The sequence below is a fragment of the Patiria miniata genome, unplaced genomic scaffold (assembly GCF_015706575.1).
Source record: "Patiria miniata isolate m_02_andy unplaced genomic scaffold, ASM1570657v1 HiC_scaffold_7, whole genome shotgun sequence".
Classification (NCBI taxonomy): domain Eukaryota; kingdom Metazoa; phylum Echinodermata; class Asteroidea; order Valvatida; family Asterinidae; genus Patiria; species Patiria miniata.
This window is the reverse complement of record NW_024037074.1, coordinates 29,625,333-29,641,683: the sequence shown is the minus strand read 5'-3', so window position 1 is coordinate 29,641,683 and position 16,351 is coordinate 29,625,333. Positions and strand designations below refer to the sequence as shown.

Genomic DNA, 16,351 nt, shown 5'->3' with positions numbered 1-16,351 from the left:
CTTCGGCTGTACTTTATTTAGGGTGCCAAACACTTTTGAAATACACTCTATGTTTGGAAGACGTCAATTGAATTCACGGGGAGTAAAAGCTCAAGACATTTTAGGGCGTTTACTTAATTTAGAATCATTTGTGACTCATAAACTCATTTCTTACAAGTGCGTATATTGAATGTGTAAACTGAATAAAAAAACCATTGCCTATCATTAAAACTATTGCCGATATTGTCCATCATGTACTTAGGATCAAGCTGTAGCATGTTTTGATATCTTGAAAGCCAGGATGATCAATATTGTGATGAGCCTAAATGTCGGGTGAAGATTTGTAGAGGATGGGTGGGTTTGAGGGTTAGTTGAATTAAGGCTGATGGGGTTGAAGATAAGGGATTGGGAATTTACGGTTGAGAAGTTCGAGGATGAGGGTTTCGGGTAAGTGGGGGTCGGGAACGGGTTGGGGACAGGTTGGTGTCGAGGGAGGGGGCATGCTCAAGCCCCACCCCAACAAACCATTTTATTTACTTTCAGTAATCAAACAAAGAACAAGATAAAACCACCATATCAAACACGATGATGTCTACTCATTTAGCTTTCCTACATTGATTCTTGAAATCCACCGATCCTTTAAAAAGTCCGCGACCCCGCGCCTTTTTTGGAATAGCCAACTTTTTGAACATTGGGCCCTATTAATTTTAATCTTCCCCTCCCCCTCACCCCCGCCCCCCCCCCCAAAAAAAAGGTTATAGAATAGATCCACCGGTGAAAGGCGGGGGGAGGGGTCGGGCTTAGTTTGGGTTTGATAGTACGGCAGAGAGGTAATGGGGTCCTTTGATGATACAAGTGTGGAATTTGGCACACATCCAGAGTATGTCATGAGAAAGATATGTGGTTATTTGGCCATCGTAGAATTGCCATTTGAAAAACAAAAAAAGTTATATAACAACAAAAGGCCGCCATTTTGAAAATTTTGAAAATTGCATATTTTTGCAATATTTTCTTCAAAGGACAAATCTGCGATGCTGTATCGTAGCCAAATATCGTTTTCATGACAAGAGCAAGGATATAATAATCAGAATTTTGATTTTTCAAATCAACACACAAACGGGCAGTGTACAGTGACGATTACGATGCAAACCCCTTCTACATTTGTTTGAAGGGGCGTTATTCACGAGACGGCCATAATGAAGTAAAAGCGAGGTAAAATCGTCATTTTTGGAACTTGCGAATAGAACGGAAAGCAAGTAAATTACTAATAAATTCAAGTCTGCTTCAATGAATAATTTAAAATGTGTATTTAAACATTCCCTAATATTTTAAGCCAATTTTAAAGGAAAATGACAGTAAAATAAGGCCGCATAAATAGTCTGGCGCCATCCTATTAAACAGTTAAGAATTTATAAAATACATTCAGGGAACTTAACAAAAATGGCCAACTCGTGCATAAGGCTCATTACGTAATCGTTTTCTGCTATTTAAATTGGTGAGCGCCCTCTTAGTTGTGTAAACCAGTTCGCGCGCTTTCCGCTGATCTTCATGTTTTTTTTTGGTCGAAGACCAAGAATAAACATCACTCTCTTCGTTCCTGAACAGGTAACGATCTTTTTGTATATGTTACCTCATTCTTTCCCTTAATTATAACATATTAATTCACAGTAACGTATAATATCCTTAGCTTTCATTGGTATTGCTCTTCGGTCATTACTGTGTAGATTTTTGAAACATATGACCAGATATTGATTTACTTGCTATCCTTTATGTATTTAAGAAATATTTGTATTTTGAAGATTGATTCTGTTTTCGGCGAAGATCAAGTAACAACCAATCTTTTGTGCCTCAACAAAATCAATGTAGGCCTACAAAGTACAAAAGAACAAATGAACAAAATACTTATCATCAAAATATAAAATAGTCATCAAAATAGTAAATACAAAACGGATGCATAAATAATTAAACAGTAACCCACGGTTCGCGCCTGAATTCGGGCAGCGTCCGTACTCATGGAGGTCTGTGGGCAACAAGTTAGTATGTTCTTGGCAATTTTACAGATACAAAGTTTAAACAAAACTTGTTAATATTAGAAAAAAATCTCTCTTTAAGGATTAAATTAATGTTACCTTTACGTGCCATTCTCGGGTGGGCAAGTATTCTTTTCGTTATTAAAATATAAGAACATTAGTTAATTAAAATTAGCTCATATGATTTTTTCTTTTTATTATAATATTTTTATTGGATAATGATGTTTACCTTTTGCACTGTAAAAATATATTTACTTTGAGAATTTAATTTTTAATATAAAAACCCAGTTTACTTACGTATATTTAATATATTTTTAATTATTGGTATTACTGTCTCACTTTAAAAAAAAATATATGGAGCAGTCAATCCACAAATATTAAAAATACTAGCCCTTTTTTTAGGTGTGCAAAACTTACATCATATGGGTTTGAAAGTATAGGTAATACTCTATACCATATTCTTTATCCCACTCATTTTGACACCCCAGTCCAGAGATGCAGCTTATTAAATGAAGGGACTTGAATTCCAAGTTGTGCGACTTTTCAGATTATCTGGTGTCTAATGAAATGCATCATTTTGATACACCAAGAAGGTATGTTGTTTCACATCAAAGGAAGGTGTGTTGGATTACGTAAACAGTAGGAACAAAATGCAAGCTAATCCATGCCAATTCGACCAAACATTGATTGGTACTTCACAATTAAATTCAATTTCAGGTGTTACGCCTATGCAGTAGATCAATACTTCTGCTTCCACAGATGGCTGGCCAAATTTGCGGCACAGGTTTCAGTGGATAAAGGGGTTCTTATGGTAGTTTGTTACTATAAAACTTAAAATATTGCAGAGACCTTCCGACAGTTTACATTGCAATTCCCTCATCCAGAGTACCAAGCAGAACTACGAATATAATTTCTCCAGTTTTCTCTGACCTCAATTTTGTTTATCTCATCTTTCCCTATTATTTTCTATATTTTTTTGGATTTCCTTTTTTTTTCTTCTTTTTTTTACAGATGAACAATTGCATGGCAATCATTATTTCAATCGCCCTTCTTCTGGGTAACTCTGTCAAGCTCCGAGCTTCCGTTACTGGGCCAGTTCCCTCGGACGGTGATGGTCCTGCGTCTCAGGTGTGTCAGCAGTGCTGCCAGGGACCTGCTGCAATACCCGGCATACCAGGTCTGCCTGGGCCAGTAGGACCGATGGGGCCGTACGGTCAGCTGGGGTCAAAGGGCGATGCGGGTCAGCAAGGTCAGAAAGGTGAGATTGGAAAGATTGGACCTATGGGTGATCGGGGAGCACCTGGGAACACTGGGTCTAAAGGTGATTATGGGATTGGTCTGCCTGGCAAGATAGGTCCCAGAGGTATACCAGGTATCGTTGGAAGAATCGGAGAAACTGGTGTCAAAGGTCAGAAGGGTGAGCCAGGACAAACACCAGACGACTCCAACCAGCGGGTAGCATTTACCGTGGTGAGGACGAGTACCTCGGATACCTCTACGAGTCACGACACCCGTTTGCCATTCCAGGAGACCGAGACGCTTTTGCCAGGTACCAGCTTCGATCTCGAGACTGGCACATTTACCTGTACAGTGCCGGGCACCTACGTGTTTACATTTTCTGTGCTTTCACACAGTATCCTGTACATACATCTGAAGAAAAACAACGACTGGGTTGTCACTGGACATAGCGGGGATTCAACTATTCAAGAGCAGGTGTCTGGGAGCGCGGTGCTGGTGCTGCACCGTGAAGACACGGTGTATCTTACCATTCACGGTCGGGCGGGTAGTAATTCATATCGCTACATTTCATTCAGTGGCTTCCTCCTTTACCCCGAATAGTCAAACACAATAACCACGCCTATTATATACACGATCACGCGCATCGCCGAATTTTCAATCGCTCCACCGTCTATCCGAAACAATATCTAATTAATGAGTAAGTGTAAAATTAAAATTCTTTCAATTTTATCAAAATAATTCAGTTGAATACTGTGTTACATGAACTTTAATAAGTGCATACGCAGAACAGTTTTACGGCATTGGATTAACACATGGTTTTGAATGCTTAATAGTAGCACCGTATGGTATCGTTTAAGTAACATTTAAAACAAATCTTACAGCCTACTTAAAAGTACTGAAATTATATTATCCTGATTGAAACGTTTGTATGTGTGTCTAATAATGTAGAAATAGAAGAGTTGTCATTAAAAAAAAAATCGTATAGTATGTTTTTCCTTTTTTTCTCGAATAAGGTAAACATTACATTCACTGTCAAGCATACATTGTTATTTGAGAGATACTCCTGTATATTCAAATGCATTTTGGTCATGGATTTTTTTCTTTATAGGAAATGAATTTAAAATCCGACTAAGCAGGCGACGATTAGTTTACCAAAGTTCAAATTCAAAATAAATACAAATCAATAAATCTGTCACTTGTAATTACCATTCACCTGAAAACAAACGTATCGGTTGCCCTTTTGACAAGATGCGCTGAGAGATTGCGAACGTTCACTCAGGTTTCTGAGTTTTGTTGTTTGATCATGCATGCCTCAGACATCAGCACAAAACTGATTTCCCAGTAACTTCTCTCTAATCATCCGAACTTCACTTACCAGATAAGGAGCTCAAGGCTCTTCCTTGGGCGGGCGTGGACACGCCCCATTATCATTTTTGAAATTCACAAGTTTTGATGTTTGTAATAAGCTTACATTTTAATTGCACAATATGACCCATAACATTCTCAAGTGTCATCATTTATTGTATTATTTTCCTCCCGTGATTTGTTTAATTGCAGCTATAGTATTGACTGTGGGAATTCGTATCAAATAATTGTTTTTGATTTATTGCAATGTTTGTTTTTAAATGTAACACTATTACAGAAAGAAAAACAATTGGTGTCTAACGCTTATCAGGAAGGGCCTTTAACACAGCAACATGCAGTTTATAATTGGTCCTCAAAAAGTGTTTCTTAATTTGTTTAGTACATTTTGATTATTATAGCTCTGTTTGGCAGTTTCAATAAATTACAACACAAAGTAAAAATAATAATGCGATACGTATCGAATACAACTACTCAGAAAATTTAAATAATTAATAAAACTCCAGCTTTTGATAATGTGGAAAACTACATGCCGCGTTTTTAAAGCTCCTTCGGCTGGACTTCATTGGTACCAAAAACCACGCTTGTTTTACACTCCATGTTTTGAAGAATTCAATCGAATTAACGGAAAGTACAAAGACTTTTCAAACATGGCACTTGGATTAAAACGATTGTTACAGTAAAAAATGATGAGATATACTGATCTGACTCTCGCGAACACATTTTTTAGAAGTAATGTTTAATCTGTAATTGATTTATCAATAAAGCTTTACTATTAAAAGTATTGCAGACAAAGTCCAGTTGTTTATTGTGTATGTTTTTGAGGTTTGAACTTTTTGCAAGTCAGGATGATTAAATTTGGGGCTGGCGTTAAAGATCTGATGCAGAGGTTGGGTTGAGGGTGGGTGGGGGTACAGTTAGGGTCGGTGGGCAGAGGCGTAAATCTGTATAAGCGAGTGGGGGGGGGGGGCCTAATGCTATTGCCAGCAAACCGTGGAAATTCGATAATCGGTGGAGGATGGACAGCAGGCGACACTAGGGGGCGCTGTTGAGGATAAAAATGCACGCGCAGTGCACACAATACGCGCTTACGTCCATTAACATAATGGCGTGTGTGTTGTTTGTTCTTTTTTGTATTTACCTAAACGTATTTGTTTGATTATTTTTGTTATTCTCATCACAACACTCGGGGGGGGGGAGTGATCCAATGGCCAATCATTCCCCTTATTAAAATAAAGTGTGGGGATAAATCCTTCCTAACACTACTCCCTGATTTACGCCCATATTGTTGGGAGTGTATGGGTTGCTAGCTCTATTGTTGGTGGGGGTATAATGTGGGCAGTGGCGTATCTAGAAGGGTCCACTCGCCCACCAACGCTGCAGCACAAGAACAGGTTGAGAAAATTTACGAGTCCCTTACAGAAGCAGTAATGGGAGTGCCGGCTCACATTTTCTTGATAATACTGGGCGACTTCAACGCTAGAATGGGCCCTGAAGATGCACCGTTCACTTATAATGATGCTACGAACAGAAAAGGAGCACTGCTAGCCGAGTTCATATCGGGAAAGATGTGGACCTCCCAAGACAGAGGCATGGAGATGAGGCGTCAATTAGACTACGTCCTTCTAATGCGGAGCAAGTGCAGGAACATCATTCTGAATTCTGAATCGTGCTCGTCATTCAAATCCGTCGGCTCAGACCTCAGAGTAGTCTCCAAGAGGGTGCGTCTAAGTCTCAGAGTACCAAAGCCGAGCAGTAGGACTAGGTATAACGGGAAGGAGTTCTCATCCCGCCCTGATATTCAAAAACGCTACACGGTGGTGATGCGCAACTACTACCAGTTGATAGAGGAGCAAGAGGACCCTACTGAGAGGACGAGATAGTGGAGTGGTACCTAAGAAGGAGAGGGTAAAGAAATCTCTTCTGTCGAAGCACCCAGACATCGCAGCTGCGAGAGAGGCTGTCATACAGGCACGCCTGTCCTGCGACAGAGGCCACAATGAAGAGAACAAGCAAGCTAATAGGGTGGAAAACAACATTTGTTCTACACCTATGATCGACTAAAACAAAGAGGTCCTCAATGAAAACACTCAAGCAATCAGTTATGGTAAGCCCATGTCAGCAACGAACTAAGCAGCGCACCAGAGGCCGGATTCGGATGAGTAGGGCAGCAGGGCCGGATGACATTCCACCAGAGGCGTCATTGATCCACTGTTCAGAAACAACCAAAACGGCATCCGTTTGAAGTGCAAAACAATTGCCCAATTCCTAGCTCTAAGACTCATTATCGAGAAAGTGAAATTAAACAACCTAGCAGCAGTATTCACATTTGTATCGATTTCAAGAAGGCATTTTGATTCCATACATCGGGGAATAACGTTAAGAATCTGAAAGGCCTACGGAGTTTTACCCCTATTACTGCCATAGAGTTAATGTACTGTGGCGAAACGAGCTATACACCCTTTGTGGCGGGAATAAGAACGTGACCCGACAGTCTGACCTGATCGAAGGATGGAACTGGACCTGGCCTCAACCCACAACAATATTTATTAACCTCACGCAAGGATGAGCGGTTACCCTGACGCAAGGGGGGATATAGTTAACGAACGGCGGACTAAGCCTAGGGGCTGTTCGTTTGGCGGAAATATACCACCGATCTGCGATTAAGTACTTGACTTTATTGACAGAAGAGGGGACTAACTTATTCAGATATATCCAACAGAGAGCGGGACTACATAAGCTTCACAGTGAACCTCAATAACCCTCACGGGGACAAGTGATTCCAAGACGTTAATCAGTTAGTTTATTCCTTTAGCACACTTCAAATATAATGTCAATGCTTCACCATTCAATAATTATACAATGATAAACCTCACCGTTAAGACAAATCCAGGTAAACCTCTCTGTGATAATCTAGTAAACCTCGCTGTGATAATCTAGTTAACCTCACTGTGATAATCTAGTTAACCTCACTGTGATAATCTAGTAAACCTCGCTGTGATAATAAGCACTAGTAAACCTCGCTGTTAGCTGAGGGGTCAACTGCACCCCTTGTCATTAGCTTAAACAGTTATAATCTTCGTACGGCTCTTGGGTCAACTGCACCCTTTAGCTTATACAATTACAATCGTCTGGTTCAACAGGGGTCAACTGCACTCCCTTATGATTAACTTACACAATTATAAACTCACAGCTTAGCGGGGTACTTCACTTAAGGTAAACCTCACTTGGGTATACCTCACCTATACTTCTCGGGGTCCCTAGTTTATAAAGTGGTCGTCTGCACCACTGACTTAAATAACGGGCTAGTGTTCTTTCACTTAGCACAAAATGACTCTAATGAGGTCTACAATAACAGAATAGAATTATACAATACAACACAGTCCTTGCTACTCGCTTGACCAGTGAATTACACACAAGGGGTAGTTAGTAACGTTGTAACCCACCCGATGATAATAATAGTCCCCTGACGTTAACCCAGTAAACCTTCGGGAAACTCAGGATTCACAGACTTTACAGGGTCGCAATCAACCGTTTCTACGACAAAAGGCACAAACAACGGAGGACAATCCTTAAGTCTGAACTAAGCCTAACTCTTCCCCAACCTTCAGATTTACTCTGGGTCCGACTATTATCTTAACTCAGGCCCTATATTAAATAATCCCGACTTCTTAACAACAATCCACCCCAAATCTTATCCGATAAGACCTTAAAATGCACAGGGGGATGTAAACAACGAAATCCAGCCTTACTGACCAATCGCACCGGGGTGCACGCCGGGCTTTCTCCCACGACGTCGCTCGCTTCACACGGTGAATTCAGCACTTTGCTTCGCAGTGTCGCAACAGGCTTGTTTACACGCTCAGCTCACCGAGGTCTCTAACACGAGTTCTCTACCACGAGTGCCGAACCCACGCCAGGCCACGAGGCAATCGCCCAACACCATGCCGGACGCACGCTGCTGATTGGTCGCCGTGCGCTCTCATGCACTCGATCACGCGGTACACGCCTGCATAATTCATAGCCCATAAGCCTAACGTACATGCAGGACGCGCAGGCTGATTGGTTGCCCCACAGTATCACGCGCTTTAACACGCAGGTTGACGTGATGCTTCTTGGGCTAGACTTGATATCAGTCTACATATACCCCTGTTTCGTTACACAGGCCCCAGCTAAGCTTATTCCGTCCCGGAATAAAAAGCTTAACAAAAAAAATATATACGAAACAGGGCCTAATCTTTATACAATTATAAAAACAATGTTGAATAATACACTAACATTGCGTGAGGTTGACTGAACCTCACGTGTATATGCACACTATAATATACACATTCTCTAATAAACCTCACTGCTGCGAGTGTGAGGTCTACTAACTCTGTACATACAATTGTAATACATGGACGGGGGTGAGGTCTACCAAAACACTTAAATTTGAGGTCTACTGCACCTCGTCTGATATCTACATCTACATTATTACATTCAAAGGGCGATCCATTATGGTTCTTAAATATAAACGTCTTGGTTAATTTTGTTTTTCTCTCTTACATGTAAAATCACTTGCAAAACTATGATAAATATAAAATCTCAGAGTACAAAAATACACACTACTGAATACGAAAAAACTTTAACTTTACGTAACAAAAATAGCTTGCAAGAACTCTTTTGGTGGAATCAAGGGGAATCAGAGGGAGTAATATAAGTTTAAGATAAGTAATTTTCCTTTTTTTCTTCTAAGGATATGATTAGTCAAGAGTTCATTTTTTGTTTCTTGTTGTCGGTTCTCACTTCGAGTCCGAGTCGACGCAGTAGAGGTTCGCGTCCACCGGATTGCGGAACTTGTGCCGACTGACCTCTTCGTGAACCAACTGGCCGTCCAGATAGATGTTGCGGACGATCTTCTCCTCCACAACCGCCAATCTCATCCTCTTAGAAGGGGGCTCTTCAGCAACGTCGGCCATGGCGTCGTCTACTTCCTCCGGGCTGGCCACCGTTATGGGGCTGAGGGGCGGCATGGACGGGGAATCTGGGGGGTATTCGCCAGGACTGCTACTCTCCACGGTAAGAAAGGATCGCGGCTTCCAACTGGTGGGAGGGATCGGGGAACTACGGCCTACTAAAGGCGAGATGGGCGTTGGGGAAAGGGAAATTACCGCCTCCCTCACCGGGCTATCGGGTGGTCTGCTGACTGTCGCCGATGCCTGGTTGCTTGCTGCTGGAGCAGACCTCCACCTCCCGGTCAACAAACTCCGGTCAATCGAAACGGGCATCTTCGCCACCGTCTCCTTGGGTACTCCGCCGCATTCCTCCATGTGAGCCGGATGGCAGGTCTTGTAGTGACGTCGCAGATTATCACGGCGTTTATTCTTGTAGTTACAGTGGCTGCAACACAGGAACAGTGGTGGGCCGTGAACTATCCTTAGATGTCTCCACAGATCCTGCTTACTCGTGAATTGGTAGGCACACTGGTAGCAACGCACCGCCATCAAGAGATCTGTTGGGAAAAACACACAAAAAAACCACTTGGTTAGTAACGCGTTTGGTCAAGCGACTAACCTAATTTACCGATATCTTACTGGGAGTCTATGTTCCCTCTTGGGATATCTCCTTTGAATTTCTTGAGGAACATCTACTACGACATCTTCCTTAGTGCTAAGATCATTCTCAGCCTCAGGAAGTTCAACACCCATTTGTTCCTCTTCTATCGGCCCAGCCTCGAGAACCTCGGACACTGTTTCGTCAGCAACGAGCTTCCTGTGGCTAACTTCCGTGCAATCAGAAACCTCTTCTGGTTCCACCACTTGTTTCTCGACAATGGCAGGCTGATATTTCCAAGCCTTCAAAGCTTCCCCCGTGTACGGCTTCAGCCGGTCCGCGTGGACTACAAAAGCCTTACCCTTAGGCTTTAGCTGGATGCGGTAGGTGACATCGGAGAGTCTCTTTACAACCAAGTATGGTCCAACCCGCCTAAGTTCAAGTTTCTGAGATCTCCCCTTTTTCCTTGACTTGTCGAACAACCAGGCGAACTGGCCTTGCTGCAGGCGTTCGCCATGTGCTCGTCGATCGTAATTTCGCTTTTGGTTACGTGCACTCTGCCTCAGGCACTCTCTGGCCTTGCCATGTGCCTCTTGCAGATTCTGCCGTAACCTGTGAGCGAAATCTGTCGCTGTAGCGTCCTCTACTGCAGGACACTCCACCAGCAGGTCGACGGGAAGTCTCGTCTCCCTACCAAGCATCATCATGTTTGGAGACTCGCCAGTTGACTCTTGAGGAGTGCACCGGTATGCAAAACATGCATACGGTAAACACTCATCCCAGTCACGCTGTCTCCTCCGCGGTTCAATCATAACAGCGACCATGTTGATCAGTGTTTTGTTGAACCGTTCAACCAGTCCGTCCGACTTCGGGTTGTACGCTGTGGTCCTCGTTTTGGAAATCCCCAGGACCTTACACATTTCGGCAAACACTGCTGACTCGAAGTTTGTCCCCTGATCTGAATGCAATTCCAAAGGAATTCCAAACCTACAGACAAACTCCGAGACAAGCTTGTTCGCCACTGTCTCTGCCTTTGCATCAGGCAGAGCGTACGCCTCCATCCATTTGGAACAGTAGTCCCCGACTTCCATGATCCAGGCGTTACCACTGTCACTGCTTGGCAGTGGCCCCAGCAAGTCCACGGCCACTCTGTCCATGGGCTCGCCCACCTGGTACTGTTGTAGTGGAGAAATTTTCCTTTTCGCAGGAGATTTCCTCCTACCACACAACTCGCAGCACCTTATGAACGACCTCACATCTGCGGTCATTCCTGGCCAATAGTACCGTGACTTGACTTTGGCCAGAGTCATTTTGACGCCCAGATGGCCACTAGTCACACCACTCTGTAGTTCTGGCAGTACCACTTCCTTCAATTTCCCAGGAAGAACCAGCCGCCACCTGATCAACTTTCCATCCTCAGATTCCCACCTTCAATATAGGACACCGTCCCGCACTTTCAACTGATCCCACAGGCACCACAGAGTCTTGTGCGCCGAGGAGTCAGCTGAAACAGTCTCCCGGGTTGGTCGACTGCCCGATTCCTCTTTGGTCCTAACTATCCAACCCATACATGGTTCACCAAGTTGTGCCTCTCTGACTTCTTCTCTAGGCAGGTGTGGTTGGGCAACAATACCACCCACCCTCGCCTCTGAGATGGGCAAGCCAGAGTCAACCTCGCTGTAAACCTCATCCTTGGACACAGTGGCATCCTGTGATGCCTCAACGGTCTCTGTCGCTTCAACAACTTTCTTTACCCCATTCTCGACAGAATGACAACATTTTGTACAGACCTTACGGGACAACCCGTCAGCATTTCCATGCTTACGCCCAGGTCTATGCTCAATGGTCAAATCATACTCGGAAACTACCTCAAGCCACCGGGCAAGCTGTCCCTCGGGGTCCTTGAAATTAAGCAACCACCGAAGAGCAGCATGATCGGTTCGAAGCAAAACCTTCCGGCCGTACAGGTACTGCCTAAACTTCTTGAGGTACACAACTACCGCAAGAAGTTCCCTCCGAGTGACACAATAGTTCCTCTCCGCCTTGCTAAGTTTACGGCTAGCAAAGGCGAGGACCTTCTCGTGCCCCTCCTGGATTTGAGATAGGACTGCTCCTATCCCATCTCCACTAGCATCTGTGTCTAAGATGTAGTCACAGTCAGGCATAGGATATGCCAAAATAGGTGCCGTCTGCAGCCTCAGTTTCAGCTCTTCAAATGCCTTTTGGCAGGCATCTGACCAGTGAAACTCGCGTGACCTTTCAGTCAGCGCATGCAAGGGCGACGCAACCTCGGCAAATCCCCTAATAAACTTCCTGTAATAGGAAGCTAAGCCTAGAAAACTGCGAACTTCCTTGAGACACCTGGGTGTTGGTCAGTCGGCAACGGCCCGAACCTTTTCAGGGTCGGTAGCCACGCCTTCGGCTGAAACAACATGCCCCAAGTAGTTCACAGAACGCTGGAATAAGAAGCACTTGCTAGGCTTCAACTTTAGACCAGCTTGTCTGAGTCTGGAGAAAACGACCCGCAGCCGTTCAATCCCCTCGCTCACGGTTTTGCCATAAACTATGACATCGTCCAGGTAAATCAGCAGAATCTCCCATTGGAGACCCGCCATTACCTTGTCTATCAACCTTTCAAACGTTGCAGGGGCGTTGCAAAGCCCAAAAGGCATACAACGCCACCTGTATAACCCGTTCCGCACCACAAAGGTTGATTTCTGGCTGGCGTCCTCGTCAAGGTCGACCTGCCAATACCCAGACGCCAAATCGAGTGTCGAAAACCATTCGGCACTCAACAAAGCGTCTAGTGTCTCGTCGATACGAGGAACAGGGTACGCATCTTTAATTGTTACCCTGTTCAACCCTCTGTAATCGACACAGAATCGCTTGGTCCCGTCCTTCTTTCGGACAAGGACCACATTTGCAGCCCAGGGACTATCAGATGGTTCTATAATCCCTCTCTGCTGCAAATCACCCACTTGCCTCATGATTTCCTATTGGTTACAAAGGGGATGGCGCCTCGGCCTCTCTTTTATAGGTCGAGCATCGCCCGTACTGATGTGGTGCTTCACCACATCAGTACGCCCTATGTCGTGGTCACCACAGGAAAACACGTCTTGGAACTCAATGAGACAAGACCTCACCTCTTCCAGATATTCCTCACTGAGGTTGACCTTGCTACGGTCATAAATATCACGTAGGTGACTCGGCAGGTCTCCAGAGACCTTACAGCATGACCCTCATCAGGGACGACTACGGCGTCACTTTCGACTGCCGCAATTGTACCTACGGTTGTCCCCTTCCGGACAACCCGTCTCTCCTCACCCGGATTGAATATCCGTAAGGGAAGACCCTCGGCAGTTGGCTTCACCAGCGACCGGCCTAGAAGTATGCCTCGCTGAGCCAACTCGCCACCACCTTCTACAGGCTCGATGATTGCCAATTGTTCCCCGGCCTCACAGGTAGTCACTACCACACCAGGCACGACAACCTCATGGCCAGCCGGAATCTCGGCCAACGAACGGCTCTCCAGCACCACTTGTGCACTTCGTCCGTTCCCCCCTTAACCACAACTCAAGGTTTTGGAAATCTAAGTTACCGCCTGTAGGTAACAAGAAATCCATTCCTAATATGCCCTCATACTTGATATCGGCAAAAATCACCCGCACTGGGTAGGTGGTTCTGCCAATCTGTATGTCCACCCAGGCAGCGCCCATCACAGCCAGGGGGCGACCATCCACTTGTTGAATGCTGGACTCATCTGCTTCCAGCACTGGCCTCCGTTCCTTTGCAATCCGATGGTAGACTCGACCACTAACTAGTGTGTCAGTCGACCCTGAATCAACCAGGAACCGGCACTTCTCTCTCCTGACAACACCGTTAACAAACAGCCCATACCTAGGCCGGGAACCACGATTAGGCCGAGTGCCTAGCGGCTCTCTGCCTGTGATTTCTGGTCCCTGCCTCTGGTTGGCTCTGTCTGTCGTTGGTTTGGACCCTCGGAAACGTCCAGCCTGCCCGCGGGCCCACCGGTTGGCTGGCTGGCGTTTCCCTGGTCCTTTCTCTCCCTCCGAGGGTTAGTACACTCCCGTGCGAAGTGACCAACCTCCCCACATTTGAAACACTTGAATGCACCAGGCTTTCTCCTTTCAGGCTTGGGTGAAAGCCTCTGAGGAAAACTAGCCTGCTCGCCCTGGGCTAGACCTCGCTTGGTGAGCCCCGTCAGAAGTTCAACCACATGGTCTATCTGCTTCGACTGATGACCGGCATTTTCTTCTAACTTTAGAAGACGCCTCTCTGTGTCAGAGTCGACTGCTCTTGTAAACCTCACAGGTTTACCTTCGGCCCTTCTCCCGATCTCAACCTTTTCAAAGTTTTCTGTCTCAAGGGCAGCACGTATCGCGTCGTCCAATGTTTTCGGACGATCACGATACACACCTTCCCTAACTACCTGACTAGCTACCGCATCTACAAAATGATTTTTCCCAAGGCGTTCTCGTGCCTCGTCAGGGAGCTCAGGGTAGGCCTTCAACGTGAGATCACGTATTGCTTGGCCTAACTCCTGTAGTGTTTCCTTAGGCCCCTGACGCCTGTGCCTTAACTCAACCAAATAGTTTTCGGCCTGTCGACCAGGACCGAACCTCTTTTCCAACATCTTTATAAGTTCCCCGTGAACTTCTTTGACCCATCACCGAGAAGTCGGAGGGCCTCACCCTGGAGACTAGCAGCCAAAAACTTGCGTGCTTGCTCCTCACTCCACAGGTTCACCTGTTTACACGCCTCAAAGTGGCGGTAATACTCGTTCCAGAGAACCTTACCATTGTACCGGTCTGGGGTAATTGTAGGCCTGCGAGGCCCACCACCGTGAGGTTTACCGCACACCTCATTACCCACCAACCGCGACTCCCTCTTTAGTGGCCATGGGCCCACTCCAGGCGAGTCAACCTCACTTACTACCTCATTTGACTTCTCCACAGTGGGACGAGTTGCAAAACTCAGTAACTCACTGTGTAAACCTCGTTCCTTTTCAGCGCAATCAACCTCACGGTTCAGAAAGGGATTAGTACAATTACTATGCTCGGGAATAAACCTCAAAGGTGTACTCTCAGTGTGCCTCGCTCCCCTCTGTACCAATTCAGGTGACATGCCCGCACAGGAACGCTCTATTGCCTTTGAGGCATACCCGGAGGTATCCTCAGGCAATTTCCAACTTATCTCTGAATCTACCTCAACCAAACGTTTTTCCCCAGCCTTAGGAGTAACCTCGCCCAAAGCTTGTGGCTGTGCCCGTTTCTTGACAGCCTCTAACTCTGCCGAGAGACGAGCCCTCTCCCACTTCAACCACTGAACCTCCATTCTCGAGCGGTTCAGCTCATCCAGGACAGAATCCTTGCCAGCTTCTAACGAGGCAACATGGTTGTCCTTACTCATACTGACGTTTCCTCCTGACTAGGAAAATAAGTCCCCACAAAACTAGCAACGCTAGGCCACTGACCACTTGGCGATAACGGTACCTCGCGGGCAAATTCAGGTTGCGGGACCACTTGTCCCAAACCTCTAGACTTTACCACTACTAGCGTACCAACTACCACCCGGTGAATTCTCAACAGGATTGGCAACTGCTGTCTTGCGGAATGTCGCAACGATCGCACATCAGCCAAAATCCTCAACAGAATCCACACTACAACTTTTACCACAACAATAAAAACAATACACAGAGCAGCAACGACCCAGGTAAGCATGTATGGCCCTACCTCTGGTGCTACAATTAATCCTCACTGTGCACCTCGGTGAGGTACACCCACAACAAACGGATAAACAAACAAACACGAAATCTCTTCTTTATTGCCAAAATCCAAGTACAACAAAATCACAGAGTATCCCACTTCTGACACCATTTGTGGCGAAACGAGCTATACACCCTTTGTGGCGGGAATAAGTACGTGACCCGACAGTCTGACCTGATCGAAGGATGGAACTGGACCTGGCCTCAACCCACAACAATATTTATTAACCTCACGCAAGGATGAGCGGTTACCCTGACGCAAGGGGGGATATAGTTAACGAACGGCGGACTAAGCCTAGGGGCTGTTCGTTTGGCGGAAATATACCACTGATCTGCGATTAAGTACTTGACTTTATTGACAGAAGAGGGGACTAACTTATTCAGATATATCCAACAGAGAGCGGGACTACATAAGCTTCACAGT

General features: G+C 45.3%; 1 protein-coding gene across 1 annotated transcript; it reads left to right on the top strand.

Annotated features, from left to right (window-relative positions):
* The first annotated feature begins 3,020 nt into the window (after nt 1-3,020).
* Nucleotides 3,021-4,203, top strand: LOC119746204 (collagen alpha-1(X) chain-like). Its single transcript, XM_038223012.1, has one exon. The coding sequence runs from the start codon at nt 3,021-3,023 to the stop codon at nt 3,846-3,848; it is 828 nt and encodes a 275-aa protein (XP_038078940.1). The 3' UTR covers nt 3,849-4,203.
* Nucleotides 4,204-16,351: the final 12,148 nt, after the last annotated feature.

What these genes read in the sequence shown, in the direction of transcription:
- LOC119746204 (XM_038223012.1), top strand. Translation starts at nt 3,021, where the DNA reads ATGAACAATTGCATGGCAATCATTATTTCAATCGCCCTTCTTCTGGGT.